The sequence below is a fragment of the Camponotus floridanus genome, unplaced genomic scaffold, assembly GCF_003227725.1.
Source record: "Camponotus floridanus strain SB8 unplaced genomic scaffold, Cflo_v7.5 scaffold24, whole genome shotgun sequence".
Lineage (NCBI taxonomy): Eukaryota > Metazoa > Arthropoda > Insecta > Hymenoptera > Formicidae > Camponotus > Camponotus floridanus.
Window position 1 is genome coordinate 2,870,953 of NW_020229370.1, and position 14,614 is coordinate 2,885,566.

Here is a 14,614-nt window from a genome sequence, read left to right on the forward strand (position 1 = left end):
GTACCTATCTAACATCGTTAGCTGCCAAGAAGGACCTCTCTAAAACTTTGGAGTTATCTGCGACCCTCGTTTTTGAAATCTTTAATTTCAGATTATAATAAAAGTTGTTATTATATACTACGTATATTTTATTATTTTATCTAGAATAATGTTCAAATGGATAAAGATATATTATTTCGCGATTTTTTTACGTCGAGGGAAACAATTTAATATTATCTCAACTGTTTGTATAATGCAAATATTTCACGGGACATTAAAATATAGATATGTGTTTTTTCTTATGTATTTTTTCTCTAGAAAATTATGCAAACTTGACAAAAATCTCATAATTAATATAATTCTTGTAACGAGAAAATGCACGAGTGATAATATTTTTTAATGTGCCTCATTAAATGCTCATACAATGACACGTAGACCAAGATCTACAAATTGAAAAGCCTATTGATACAACCATCCGAGTTTGCGATTACGAATGTCATTTTTCCGTTAAATTCCGAACGAACCAATTGACATTCGATGTACGCGACTAACAAATGTCGTAATGGAATCCATTGCATTCGTCTCGACGCGCTTTTATATTAATTCTTATGGCATGAATATGAACTTCAATGATATCTATATCTTCTATGTATAATGGTGCATTAAAACGCCATCCAAAATTTCTCTAATTGCAAAAAAAATTGGCAATATTTTCTAATTTGATAAACAAATATTGCACATGAAAGAACAAAGTAAAAAAAATCTTTTACAAATCAAAAATAATTGTGAAGTTAAATCGAATAATGATGAAAACTTTTTTAAGATAGAATTAAATTATAACATTAATCAATAATAATCAATATTACCTTCAAGACTATCTTTTTTTCAAATGATTAAAAAATACGAATATATCTATTTATGTACCTCTGCAGCAAAGTTTTAAAATATTCATTAACGTATATTCACGAGAGAATATCTCAAATTTTTCTCTCTTGATATTTCGCGAAACATGGAACCTTTTTTAATTAGAGTCGTCTTCAATTTGACTGTTCGATCTATATTAATTATATATCTTCGAAAATTTAATTGTAAATCGTTACGCGATAATTACGGTTGTTACAGATTCGTGATCAATTGAAAAAAAATGCTCGACAGAGAATACAAGTTTTTTTCCTGGAAATAATTAGCGTGGGAAGAGGGGAAGGGGTAAAAACTACGAGTCGTGATTTTGGCGATACGCGCACGTTTTGGCATCGTCGTGACAGTGGGGAATCGATCAGCTGGTTCTCCTTACTCCATCGTGTCATATTTGACCTTCTTCACTTTGAAATATCGGTAGGCCGCGTAACCGGTGATCGTCAGCAGGACCGCGGCGGCCAGCGTGGAGCCGACCGCGACCGGCGCGGTCTCGTCTCTACCGGCGCGCGCGCTTAGCAAGGTGCACGAGAACTCGGAGGCGAACTCGTTGTTCTTGAACTTGAACGGCTGCAGCTTCATATCTCTGAAATTTTTCATTTTTTTTTCTCGTCTATGTCAGTCTTCCCACGAATTGTCCCGTCTCGGCAGGAATAAAAAATTTTTCTAAATATGGCATATGTCATATCTCTGCGTTGAATTCAACGCTTAAAGTGACTGAGAAGATTTAATAAAAAGAGATTATTCTTGAAAGTAGCTTGAATGAAGATTTCTAAGTATATGTGTCAATATTTAAATATGGAGCAAAAAGATATTTATCTCAATTATAATTTCGGAATATATCTTATTTTATCGTGGTTTTTTAAAAAACAATTTTTTAGAGTGATTGATTTGATAATATGATAAGATACCTCAAAAGTACGCTGGCATGATTCTTGCCATCGGTGAGCTCAATCACTTTTTCATCGGAACAAGCGTACGACTTTCCAACCGGCGTAGGGAATAGCATGACGCTATGTTTCTGCCCGGTACTCACTCGAATAGTCTTGTCTGAGATATTAATAAAACAATTTATTAATAATGTAGCGTCAAAGTTTTCTTAAAAAATGTCAAATATATTTGATAATTTATAATAATTTAATTAACAGTTTAACATTCTCTATATATTTATATATTTTTATTTTTTATTAAAAAAACATGTAATGTATCATCGAATTTCAATAAAATATTTTGAGGCAAAAAATCAATATATTGAATCAGTAAAATTGATACTAATTGCACTTACTTGGTTGATCAACATGCTCAAAGTGTTTATCGCTAGAGTTATAGGTTAATTCAATTTTCTCGACGTACCAACGCTCGCCACCAGGAGTCTGGAAAATAAAAATCATGCATCTCGTGAAATTATTATAGGGTTGATCACATTTCTATTTTATGCAAAAATTAGATTATTAAAGAAAATTAAAGAAAAAGAAATAAAAATATATTTCCAAGTGTATTTTTGTTGTTGCAAGTATAAATAATATCATATAATTTATCATGTATGATTCTTTCTTTGTTAAGAAATCGTTGAATTACATCCGATAAAGAGAACTCTTCTACTATTGTCTCGCGAAATCTGTAACTCGTTCAAGATATAATTACGGAATATCGTGATAGCTTCTGGCACGCAATCAACGATATGAAGGTGAAAATCAAATAAACTACATCTCGGTAGAAAGGTCTCATATCGATTTTCGCAAAAAGCAACCCTGTGTCTGGCACAATTCAAATGGTTTATCCTTCATATATATTTGCATAATTTTCCATCGAACTTATCTCTGACGAAGTTCAAAATTGGAATAGCATTTGTATGCAAAATATTACCTTAGCAAAACTCCAAGATAATACAAATGCATTCCATTTCAAGGACATTGTCACCGTATTTTCATTGTCGCAATTTCCAGTCACGGTCGCATCGTCAGGTACATATATATCCACTTCCTGGAAATATAAAAATAAATCAATTATAATTAATATATGTCATTAACTACGTTAACAACATTTAAACATTTCTTTTTTTTCATTGAAATTTAATTTATACACTTCTTACTTGGTCGTCGCCATATTTTGTGCGATACTTGACGGCAATAATTGCATCCACTTGAAGAAGGATGCAAGCTTGTCCGTTGCTTCTGTCCAGCCGATATAAGGGTTTATCCGTTGAAACCGATCTGTGTGTGGTCATAGTGGTCGTTGAGGGCAGGATCGTGGTTGTTTTGACCTCGAAATTGGCTATCGTCTATGAAAAAGAGGAACAACGACATAATTAATAAAAGAACGAGATATCAACGATAATTATTTATAGATTAGAATCATAAAATAATATTGACTCGTGAAGAAAACAGAAATGTTTCAAATTACAATTATTCTTTCCAACAAAAATTTTTCGATAAAACGATGTAAGCAAATTGCTTAATAAAATTTTCACATCTAGTTTATTTTGCTACAAAAGTAACTTCCGTTTATAAGTAGATTCTATAGAAGGTCACCTATTGTTACAACGTAAACGTAACGAGCATTGTCGTAATACCTTTTTTTCTCGTGTGTATTGAGTCGTTAATATAAAGGCAGGTAAAATGTAAACATGTGTTACAAAACATAAACTCGCAATTACAAAATATAAGGAGAAACGTGGTCAAGTTAATATGGGTAATAATAATAAAAGTTTCCATAAGAAAGACGCAAAATCCTTGTACGATGATGTCACATAAATGTCCAATACCGAAATGTCAAGGAATAACAGTAAAATCAGATATTAGACTTATAAGAATTTAACACCAAAGTCTATAAATCCATTGTAAGTACATCGAGCTTAAGACTCGATAAAGCTAAAGCCGCAGCCTTAAAATCAAATTGAAAAAGCGTGAAAGTACAATAAAGTCATAAAATTTATAAAATTTGAGATCTTTAAGAATTAATATAATTTTAGTATGTATTAAGAAATTATAACAATTCTTTCTTTTTAGATTTAGATTTTGGTCATCATTTAATTCTAATTAAATGATGCGTTTTCCAAAATTTTCATAATTTAATCTTTAATCCGGATATTCACGATTCAATACTTGGATAATAATAAATTATAATTTTTATCATAATTGTGAGAAAAGTAATCTAAGAAAAATGTTTCATAATTTAATAGCTTAATGGCTGAAGTAATTCCGGTAATAACTTTATATAAGATATTAATGGTGCCTGAACAAGTGCTCGAGCAAACAAGTTGCTTAAAATTTTATCGGTCATTTAGCACCCAAGTGTATTTATGAGTATATCACATGTATGCCACATTTACGAGCTACTTTTTGCTTATACATTATCTGATCAATCTAAAATCGATCTTTTTCTTAGTAAAAATTTATCGCAAATTCTCTTTTAACTTTCGACAATAAATTTTTTTTAATTAATATGTTTCACACATATAATTTTTTATAGAGTCCTTAAAAAGGGTGTGTTTCACTTTTAATTTCATGTAAGTTATCTCGATGATCACATTGCAAACTCACGTCAATAAAATTTTTATGCGCTGGTCGTAACATTGCCTGTGACATTTAACAACCGGAAATCATATGATTGTCGACAGTAATGAAATGTAAATTAGCATGGCATAGCCAAATCATTTAGTAATATATTTTCGAGCAGCAACAGGCTACGAAACAATAAACGGGTTAATATGAGAAATCACGCTAAATCGAGCAATTGCGAGAAAATGTTATATTGATACTCGCGATTAAAAAAATATAATTTTAAACTTTTATTTAAAAAAGATTATATTACTGTAAGAGAATATAAATATTATTCATGAAATCATTTATGATATTTCGTTAAGGATATGACGTTACATTATACATGTAAAAATTAACCTCTATTATACATTATACATGTAAAAATTAACTTCTCCCCAGAATTACATTTTCGCCATTATTAGCGCTTTCCATATGTATAAATTTAAACGATAAATAATATTTTGCATATAAGTGTTCTTATTTTCTCAAATGTATGCACTTTTTGTGTTACATAAAGTTATAAATATAAATGGAATTTCATCCCGAATTATAAACTAAAGAGAAACTTAACTTTACAGATTATAATATAAGACAAGATATATAAAGTAGAGCAAATTAGAGCAAGGTTCCGAGAGCTGAAAGTTTCGATAAGAAACATATATATAGCTATATGTAGCTATACGTTTACATATATATACACGCAACACAATGATTCTTTTAAAATTTCACGCATTATCATACATTATAATGTTAATGTAAAACCATTGTTGTTGCGCTTAATGTAAGCTCAACCTTGAGAAAATGGTGAACCTTGCTATGATGGATAGATCTTTAAAGTTTCCTGAAAATGCATATACATAACGCGCTAAATCATGTAATCATATAATGATACCTTCTTTCGTCAGAACATTAATTATCGGATTTAAATCTCGGAATTAAATAAGCGCTCATAATAGCGATAATACGATTATGTACGGATTTAGAGTAAAATGCAGCTCACGTTTGTAGAATCGGTTGCCGCCCGCTATTGTAAGAGCATGTAACATGTAAAAGTGTATACACAGAAAGATATACTATACACGATACAACTTCTTCCTTCTATATATATATTAGCACGTTCCACGAATCCATTTAAATAATTACTCATGTGTATAAAAATGTAAATCGTTGTATTTCTAAAAAGGTGCTTATTGATCTCCATTACATATATTCGCTTGAGCGGTATTGTAGATACAAGAGAAAAAGTATATGAAACAACTTTCAACTCTTTTGTGTATAATAAGTTTTTATTTAAGTTTAATTGCAAAAAACAATTAAATAATGGAAGCAAAAAGATATAATTGCAAAAAGAATTTATGAAATATAAAAAATAGAAAGCTAGTTAGCAAAGAGGTTCAAGTGTCATTGAATTAAATGTGCTTACCAAGGGCAATTTTGTTCTCTGGGTAGGCAGCATAAAGACGACTTTTGGCATTCTACGTGTGGTGTAATGTTGCTCATCGTCCACTTGTCGCGGTATCGGCGAAGAGACAGGGATACTGAACGCAATGCCCGAGACACACCCTGTCAAAAATTAATGCAGGAAAATGCGTCAATGTTCTACAGAAATGTATGTATTACGCTATATATTTTTCGTAAATTAATAACGATAAGAGATACAAGCATCAGCTTCTAACTCGACAAAATAAAATGTAAAAAGAATTTTTTAACAGAAAAATGTTTTTTAAATTGCGTTTAAAATAAATCATAAGATTAAAAAATGCGCAATTAAAAGTCTATTGACTAATTTTCAATTCCTATTATATATTCAATTTAATTTCCGCCTACTTGTTTAAACAAGATGACGTCGTTCTCTCGACAAATTAAATATAAAAATTAATGAAAAACTAGAGAATGCGCGTGAAATACTGTGGAAAATACTTATATCGTATTAACAGGAAGTAGTTCTCAATTTAAATTTCCGACTATAGAAAGCTTCGCGATTATGTAGTCTATCTAAAGACTTGGCGGAATTTTTTTTCACTATAAATAACATTTCTCGGTTAAAGCAATCATGTATCTTTTTTCTTGCAATGTTTTAATATATAGTGCTGTTGCTTCGTAATAGAACTGTAATCTCATAATTATAGCTACTAGAATATATTATAGTTTGCCAAAAATGTCAAATAAAAGAAAGATCCCAAGAACATTATATATAATTACCTACTGTCACACGAATATTTTATTAATATCAATATATACATATTAAAAAATATGCTATAAATAATATATGCTACAAATTTTTATTAAATACTGTAAAATACAGCTTTGACGAAATGTTTTTGAAATCTATCAAAGTTATCGACATTCGTTTTAACCCTTCGATGCACTATGCGTGTCAAAATAATTCCTCGTAAATTTCATATCGTATTTAACACGCATTTTTATTCTACTATATATTTTTTTTATTTATAGGAATACTCTTGAGAGATCGCGAAACAATTTGCTCATGTTTCTTACGTAAAACTTGTCGTTCAAACGATAACTCTCCAACGCATTTGTGGATTAAATGGCGCAACCTGGCAATCGACGCAATTTTTTATGATCACGAATAGATTACATCTCGCTCTTCGTGAAAATATCGGAAACACGCAATGACGCACTCCGTTTAGAAACGAGGAATCGCACGAAACTGTCTCGGAAAACTTACACAGTAGAAAAATCGCTCTGCAGTGTTCGCCTTGACGTGCCATAACGTTACCGTTGCTTGCTTGTCTCCTGGTACGTTATATCCTGACCGTATGACAAAACGCGATACAAGTGAAATGAGAGACAGGACACGGATACTGTTATTACACGGAGTAAAATCGCCGAGTTATACAATTTTGCCGGGACGGTTGCTCGGTAGCGACGTTCACGAGACTTGTGAGGAGAAGCGAGAAAAAGCTCGGGGGCGCGGATGGATCGATAGCGGGGCGGCTATCAGCATGCGCTACTACGCGTTGCCGTTCTGTACAACGTGGTGGAAGAGACGCGATTCTCTCCGCCGATGACGTCGTCGTCGTCATTGCCGTCGTTCTCGATGTTGTTGCCACGTTGACATCAAGTGCCCCGCCGTCAAAGCTGTTCATTCACACATTACGCGCGCAGCCAAATATATACAACTTCGCCCCGCGTAGATTCCACGTGGGTGTCTACAATTAGCACTGACAACTTGACATTTTTTTCTCTTGCTGATGAATTTTGAAAATTATTTAACACTTTTTCGATTATTTTCAAGAATTGTTCGTGTTCGTTAATACATTTCTAACTTAACGTTATCTTTTTTAACTTTCGAAAATTTTGCTTAGAAAAAAATATCTTGTTTGTAGATTTAATAACTTTCATGTCTATATATATAAAAAAGTGGATTAAAATGGATACATCAGGAAATGTTTCAGAAAAAGCTTGACAAAATTTGACAAAAAAAAAAGAATACCGGGCCTGTTTTTACTTTATTTCGTTATCTATTTCTGTAAGAAAATAAATAATTGAAAAAGATAAATATTGTGCACTTTCTGTAAGTTTTCACATTACATTTTACGATATACTTGAAAACTTTCCTAATCATGAACACCCGTGGCGTCGTATAATAATTTCGTGTACAAGCTCCGACAGCAACTTCCGCTGCTTTTTCATTCCGGCTGCAAACGTGGACGTGAACTCAGCGGGTAGTGCAAAGTAGTGATGCAACTACATCTCGGAGCACACGATACACATACGGGATCATGGAGATCGTATTTCGGTGACCTGACCGTGGGCGACTCGTTACCTGAAAGTTCATCGTCAAAATCATGAAAATGTTCCTTTCGACTCAATAGGTCTGAAGTTAAAAAAAAAAAAAGAAAAAGATGAAACAAAAATATCTTGAAACTCTTTCGCGATTGAGAAAAACTTTTATAAGTATTGCACGCGATAATATAAATCTAGCAAATTATGTTTATGCAATTTACTAACGTTAAATGTCAGATCAGCCTCGAGACATTAAAAAGGCAAACTTTCTTCCTTTGTGACATCGCACAGTACGTTATATAACTCTACAATACATGGAAGTATAGAAACTCTACAATACGTTGAAGTAAAGAAACTGAAAGCAAAATTGGAATGTATAACATAATTTATCGGTAATATTTATTTAACAAAAATTGTAATTTATAAAATAAATTAATTAATTATAATTATATATATTATATATATTATTATAATTTTCCAATAAAAAATTGTTTTTGAATAAAACATATTAGACTATTAAATATATTTTCAATAATATTTTTATTCCAAGTTGAAGAATACATAACTAGCAACACATTTTTGAATGCAACCCCTACTGTCAACAAATGTAAATTCAATTTCACGTAAAATGAAATTCCCAAAGAAGAGATTCTTTTTATTTTGCCTTCTTGCGAAATATTTATCATGAAATTTTGTCGAGAGTAGTTGGATCAGTAGTTTGACACAAGACAAAGCGGAAAATCGTGGCATTTACGTGACTACCAGGAGCACTTTGATAAGCACTTTATAGCAGGTTAACGTCTCGCTGAAGGCACATTTTCGCATGAACGCCCACGGATTAGTACGCCTACGCACCGCTCGTTTCACTCAAATCTTACTCATAATATACGATAAAATCGTCTGTATTGTTTGCTCGCCTCCGGCATGATATTGATATAATTAGATATCGCGTAATTTTCCACGTCATATGTAATACGCTGCTTTTATATGGAAATTTATATGTATATATTAATAAATTATTAATAAATTGAGACATTTCGTTCATTACAACTGATATTGATCTATTATTGTGAATAGATTAATTATCTTTTTATATCTTGTATGACAAGTGTTTTACTTTTAATGTCTTTTTTTACTTTTCTTTCAATGATATCTATTAAAATAATATAGATATTTTGCGGAAAAAGAAAATAAATTTTTTAAATATAACTGACTAATAAAATCAATTACATGTAATTTATTATTCATCACTTTTTAATTATTATTATTCTTTTTTTTATTTATTACATACACATACTCTTCTCTTTCGCTTTCTCTCGTGATTTTTTTCATGTATTATTTACTAATAATTCATTCCATATTTCTAATATATTTATATATTACTCACCAAAAAAGGTCTGAAGAGAATTTCGTATCATTGATATCTTTCTCGCAGAAATTATGAAATCTTAATTATGAAAAATATATTGCCGTCACATGTGTAAAACCACTTTTTCAAAAGGAGAAAATACAACGGCTAGCGCCATCCAGCCAGAATTCAAATCTTATGGAAAAATTTTTTCAATGCTGCTGCCATCTTTCATGTAGAGAATGAATGTGCATTAAATTGAAGTGCATCAATACCGCGAGATGACGACAGTTGTCTTGGCATTGACGCTAAGATCGAAAGAGTTAAATAATATTCGCAGATTGCGAGTACAAAAGACGTAAACGAGACAACGGTGTTTTTGCAAGTCGCACGAGCTTATCAAAATTCGCGGTCACGTGGGGACAGCAAAATCCGCAACGACATATTGTATCAAGCCGCAAGAACGTAACGTCGTTAACTGACAGTTCTTCAGAGTAATTCAGAGTGATCTTCGACACCGGAATATGCTGGCTCTGAAAGTAAGGGACAAGAGCGTGCCTACTTTCGCGTGAGTTTTGCTGCGAAAATTGCTTTTGGTTTCTAGGCGACCGTTGTTACTTGCTCCTTTAGGCGAGTTGTTCTTCAGAATTTCTTATCGAGACGTAATTTAGCGGCTTCGATCAAACTTGAAGGAAAGATGTCGTTCGAAGATGAGAAACGTAAGAAATCTAATTGCAATCTAATGTCGTTAATTAGTACAATCAAATAGAGGTCAATAAATAGGCTATTTATTATGATAAATATTCTATAAATATGTACTTTTTTTTTCCTGTAACTAGAGAAATTCTTAAACATGCCTCTGGAAGAGAAGAGAAGTTACTATAAATCAGGAGTAACAACTGTGGATCAAATTCCTACATGGCCAGAATATTGGGAGAAGAACAAGTTCAACATCCCCAAGACTCTTGAGAATACTGAAAAAGTTGACAAAGTCATAGCTAAGAAAATATCGATATGGCAAGGAGACATAACATCGCTTGAAATAGATGCAATTGTCAATGCTGCAAATTCGAGTCTTTTGGGAGGTGGTGGAGGTATAAAAAAAATGTATTAAAAAACTTTTTTGACAAAATATATACATATATTTAAAAAAAATGTTTTTTAGTCGATGGAGCTATTCATAGAGCAGCAGGACCAAATTTAAAGAAAGAATGTGCAACATTAGGAGGATGTAGGGTTGGCGAAGCTAAAATTACAGGGGGTTACATGCTGCCGGCTAAATGTTAGTCATTTTTGCAAGAGCTTAACGTAAAGTATAATATTTTTTATTAACTAAAATCAACATTCAAATGATGATGTTGCAGATGTTATTCATACCGTTGGTCCCCAAGGTGAAAAGCCAGAGAAGTTACGAGAATGTTATGAAAATAGTCTGACTGTGGCGAAAGAGAATCATTTGCGTACTATTGCATTTCCATGCATATCAACCGGAATTTATGGATACCCGCAAAGACCAGCAGCCAAAGTAGCTTTATCGACAGTCAAGAAATTCCTGCTTGAAAATAAAGATGTAAGATTATATGTATATGTATATATACATACATATATACTTTGAAAACTACATTCTTTATAAATACTTTTGATCGTTATTATTCATAAAGTTTTTGTTATAATTTTGCAGATGGATAGAGTTATATTTTGCTTATTTTTGAAAACTGATAAGGATATATACGAGGAACTATTGCAAAAATACTTTACTCTCGACTGAATATCTATCGGTAGGTCTTTGCTTTTACACAAGGTGTTCTTCATATTATTTAATATATTTCATAAGTTGTGCTCAAAATATAAGTTAATATAGAATATTAATACAATTTTGAATATTTCATACTTATCCTACCTTAATTTAACTTTTAAAATCTAGTGAAAAAAATAAATAAACATAAAACTTGTAGAAAATTTCACAGGGAATAAATTTGTCGTTTTATTGCTTCAAATTTAGATGTACACTATACAACAGTCTCCATACCTTACTCGCTAATTAATTTTCAAAATAGATTATACAATGACTATATATTACGATAAGTTAGGGCTTTCGAATACTTAATAACTTTATAATTTACACGATTTCGAAATTATGCGATTTTTCGAATTTAACACATCAAAGTTAAAAAATGTCCAGGTGAATAGAAAACGCACCGACGCATATAATAGGTTATATTTCAATAACATTATAAACAGATAAACGATTAATTAACTTGGATACAAACGCAAACTTTGTAAATAACTTTGTATTTCAATTTTTAGACATGTTTTTACTCCACTGCGCGTGTGCATCTCTTAGGTTATGTTTCTAAAACATCGCTGAAATAAAATAACGCTTAATTCATCTATCGGGATAAGGATGTCCTTCTAGTTCGCATTCCTGTCGCTCTCTTATCGGTCGTAAACGAGCAAATAAATACATAACATCGACTATAAAGTCCATGTCGCATCACATCGTAACGACCACGAGAAACGTGCCAATCTGACTTACCTCGGATGCATTCCGTTTAACGCTACTTTCATTCGAATCGACGTCTAGAGAACCGATCGGGGCGCGGAGTCTCATCCCGAAGCGAAAATAACGTCGAGCGAAGCGCACCTTTTATTACACCTCGCGCTCTTCGCGCTCTATTTACACCTCCGGCCCGCGGCGCATGCGCGCCCCTGGCGGCGCTATGGCGGCGCGCCGCCATCTTGAAAAATCGAAGTGCCGTGATGTCTGTATGTGGCGACGGTAGGTGGGGGACGGTCGGTCGGTCGTTAACGCGGTGTATCTCGGACGGGAAATCTGTCACAAATGGGCGAATATCCCTGAGTGCGTGCTGAGGCCCGGCCCGAACGCGAGTATCTTCCGCGTCCGTGACACGATACGCGGTACGCAGTACGACGCACAGTCGTTGTCGTCGTCGCGGTCGTCGCTGCCGTCGCTGCCGTCGCCACAGCCGTCTCGTCGCCGCCTCGAGCACACCCAAGAGGGGCCCCGTACAGTCGCTCGCGCTTCTCGGCATCCGCCGTGGCGAGGGTGCGCGTTGTACTCGCCGAGAGAGTACGAGTGAAGTAAAGTGTGCGCGTCGTGAGGGAGAGAGAGAGATATATATATATATATATAGTGAGGGAAGAAGAGAGAGAGAGAGAGACAGGGAGAGGAGGAAGAGCACAGTGTCGATAATAGAGCCGTGCGCCGGTCGGTATCGTGCATAGCTCCGAAGCGAGCGGACGCGAGGCCGAGAGTGTCCGAGCGTCGTAAGCGTGCTCGTCGTCCCTGCCGGAGGGATCTCGTAATCCGCGCTCGCTTACGTCCGTCCTCGTCGTCGTGCCAAGAAAGTCGAAGCGAACGCGCCGTAATGGGCGAACGGAACGTGCGTGCGCTCGCCGCATGAGCCCAGCATCGTCTCCGCAGATCCGGAGATCCGGACGCGCGAAACGCGACAAGGACGTGGGAAAACGTGCGCGGGGCTCTCGTCGAGTGAACGCGAGTGAATAGGGACGGATAATTCGTCGGCCGATCTGGACGAGGTGGACGTACGGAGATCCCGTAATCCTGAATGGCCGCCACCGCTGCCGCTTTCTAGGTTACTGACGGACAGGAGAGCGTGAGAGAAAGAGAGAGAGAGAGACGGAGAGAGCACGACGCGAGCGAGAGAAGCGGACATCGAGGGACGTAAGACCGCGGACGGAATAAGAGGAGGAAATAGGAAACGAATTTGTGGTCGCGCGAGTGAGAGCTAAAAAGACAGCTCGGGCGAAAAAGGAGAAAAAAGAAAGAAAGAGCGAGAGAGAGAGAGAGAGAGAGAGAGAGCGAGAGAGAGAGAGAGAAAGAGAGACACCGAACGACCGTGAGCGCTCTCGCGCGGGCGCGCGCGCGCACCCGCGACTCCGACACGACTCCAAGACGACTGCATCGTCTCCGCCGCCGATGTGCGGCCCCCGAGGAAGCAGCACGCCGCGAACAACGTGTCCCGGACGTCTCTCTCGTGCTCGCCGGCGTGGCCTCGCCGTCGTCGCCCGCGACTCTTTGCACGCACCGACGAAAGTCTGAATCGTCGGCGCCGCGCTACCTCCTAGGGCTCCTGCCGTTTTCGCAAGAGTCCAAGTATTGTCCGCTGATATTGCCGCGCACCGTCTACCACCGTCGTCGCTGCTATTACCGATCCCAACGTCAGCATCGTCGTCGCCCCCGTTCTCCTACGTCCTCGTAGCCGCCGACGTCGTCGCCGAGGCTCAACTCGCATGTATGCATCTCGACGCGTAAGTATTTATTATAAGAATATAAAGAATTTTATATATATATGATATATATATATATATGTATGAGAGAGAGAGAGAGAAGGAGAGGAGAGGGGGAAGTGGTAGTTGCGTGCACATGTACTGACGTAGGTTGTACGGGTGCATACGACAGAGTTGCGTGTGCGTAGGTGAGTGCACGGTCCAAGTATCGAAAAAAATTGGGTGGGAGAGGGGAGCGGGAACGGTTAGCCAGGCGAGGAGAGTCACTCCGTTTTTCTCGTCGATCCCTTTCTCTCTCTCTCTCGTCGTCGTCTCTCCTTCTCCCTCGATTTGGCTCCGTAGAGAGTTAGTTGTTTCCTGCCCCCGCTCTCTATTTCTGTCCTCTTCTGTCTCTCGGATGCGCGTAAACTCGTCCCCGCGTATTTTAACCGGCACTCTTATACGGCTTTCTTAACAACCCCACATTTTCGTCTGTCACCAATTCTCGACGGGAAGAAGGAAGATCCTCCTCCGTCATTTCGGGAGTGGCGTATTCGAGTTCTTTGTGATACACCCTCGGCTCGTTAGTTTTTCCCCTTCTATTATGCAACAAACGATCGATTTTTGAACCGCAAATTCTCTTTCGCGTTGAGGTTAGATGCGCACGTGAGGATTTTATCGTTAGAAGCCACCGCCGCGGATAATGAAACGCTAAAATGGACGAGCTCGTCACATAATTATTTCTGTGATCGGATATATTCGTGCTATATTATTTTAGATTTAAAACATGGCTGCTTTATTATGAATGTTGACGTGAAATTTACGTGCA

General features: G+C 35.9%; 2 protein-coding genes and 1 long non-coding RNA gene across 4 annotated transcripts; 1 reads left to right on the forward strand and 2 right to left on the reverse strand.

Annotated features, from left to right (window-relative positions):
- Positions 1-909: 909 nt before the first annotated feature.
- On the reverse strand, positions 910-7,554 carry LOC105256549. Of its 2 annotated transcripts, XM_011266552.3 has the most exons (8): positions 7,126-7,554; positions 5,860-5,999; positions 5,437-5,460; positions 2,987-3,175; positions 2,761-2,877; positions 2,180-2,267; positions 1,806-1,944; positions 910-1,480 (listed from the first exon to the last, which is right to left on the reverse strand). In XM_011266552.3, exons 1-8 carry the CDS (start codon positions 7,166-7,168, stop codon positions 1,270-1,272), a joined length of 951 nt encoding a protein of 316 aa, XP_011264854.1. In that variant the 5' UTR covers positions 7,169-7,554; the 3' UTR covers positions 910-1,269. The 2 variants fall into 2 exon arrangements, with proteins under 2 accessions (XP_011264854.1, XP_011264855.1); XM_011266553.3 differs by lacking the exon at positions 5,437-5,460 and having other exon boundaries at positions 7,126-7,549.
- A 2,271-nt stretch (positions 7,555-9,825) lies between these two features.
- Positions 9,826-11,397, forward strand: LOC105256550 (macro domain-containing protein CT2219). Its single transcript, XM_011266554.3, has 6 exons — positions 9,826-10,073; positions 10,139-10,253; positions 10,374-10,628; positions 10,700-10,816; positions 10,899-11,104; positions 11,216-11,397. Exons 1-6 carry the CDS (start codon positions 10,059-10,061, stop codon positions 11,300-11,302), a joined length of 795 nt encoding a protein of 264 aa, XP_011264856.1. The 5' UTR covers positions 9,826-10,058; the 3' UTR covers positions 11,303-11,397.
- A 96-nt stretch (positions 11,398-11,493) lies between these two features.
- Positions 11,494-12,739, reverse strand: LOC109610381. Its single transcript, XR_002192789.2, has 2 exons — positions 12,071-12,739; positions 11,494-11,898 (listed from the first exon to the last, which is right to left on the reverse strand). It is a non-coding gene; the product is annotated as an uncharacterized LOC109610381 (long non-coding RNA).
- Between the last annotated feature and the right edge of the window lie 1,875 nt (positions 12,740-14,614).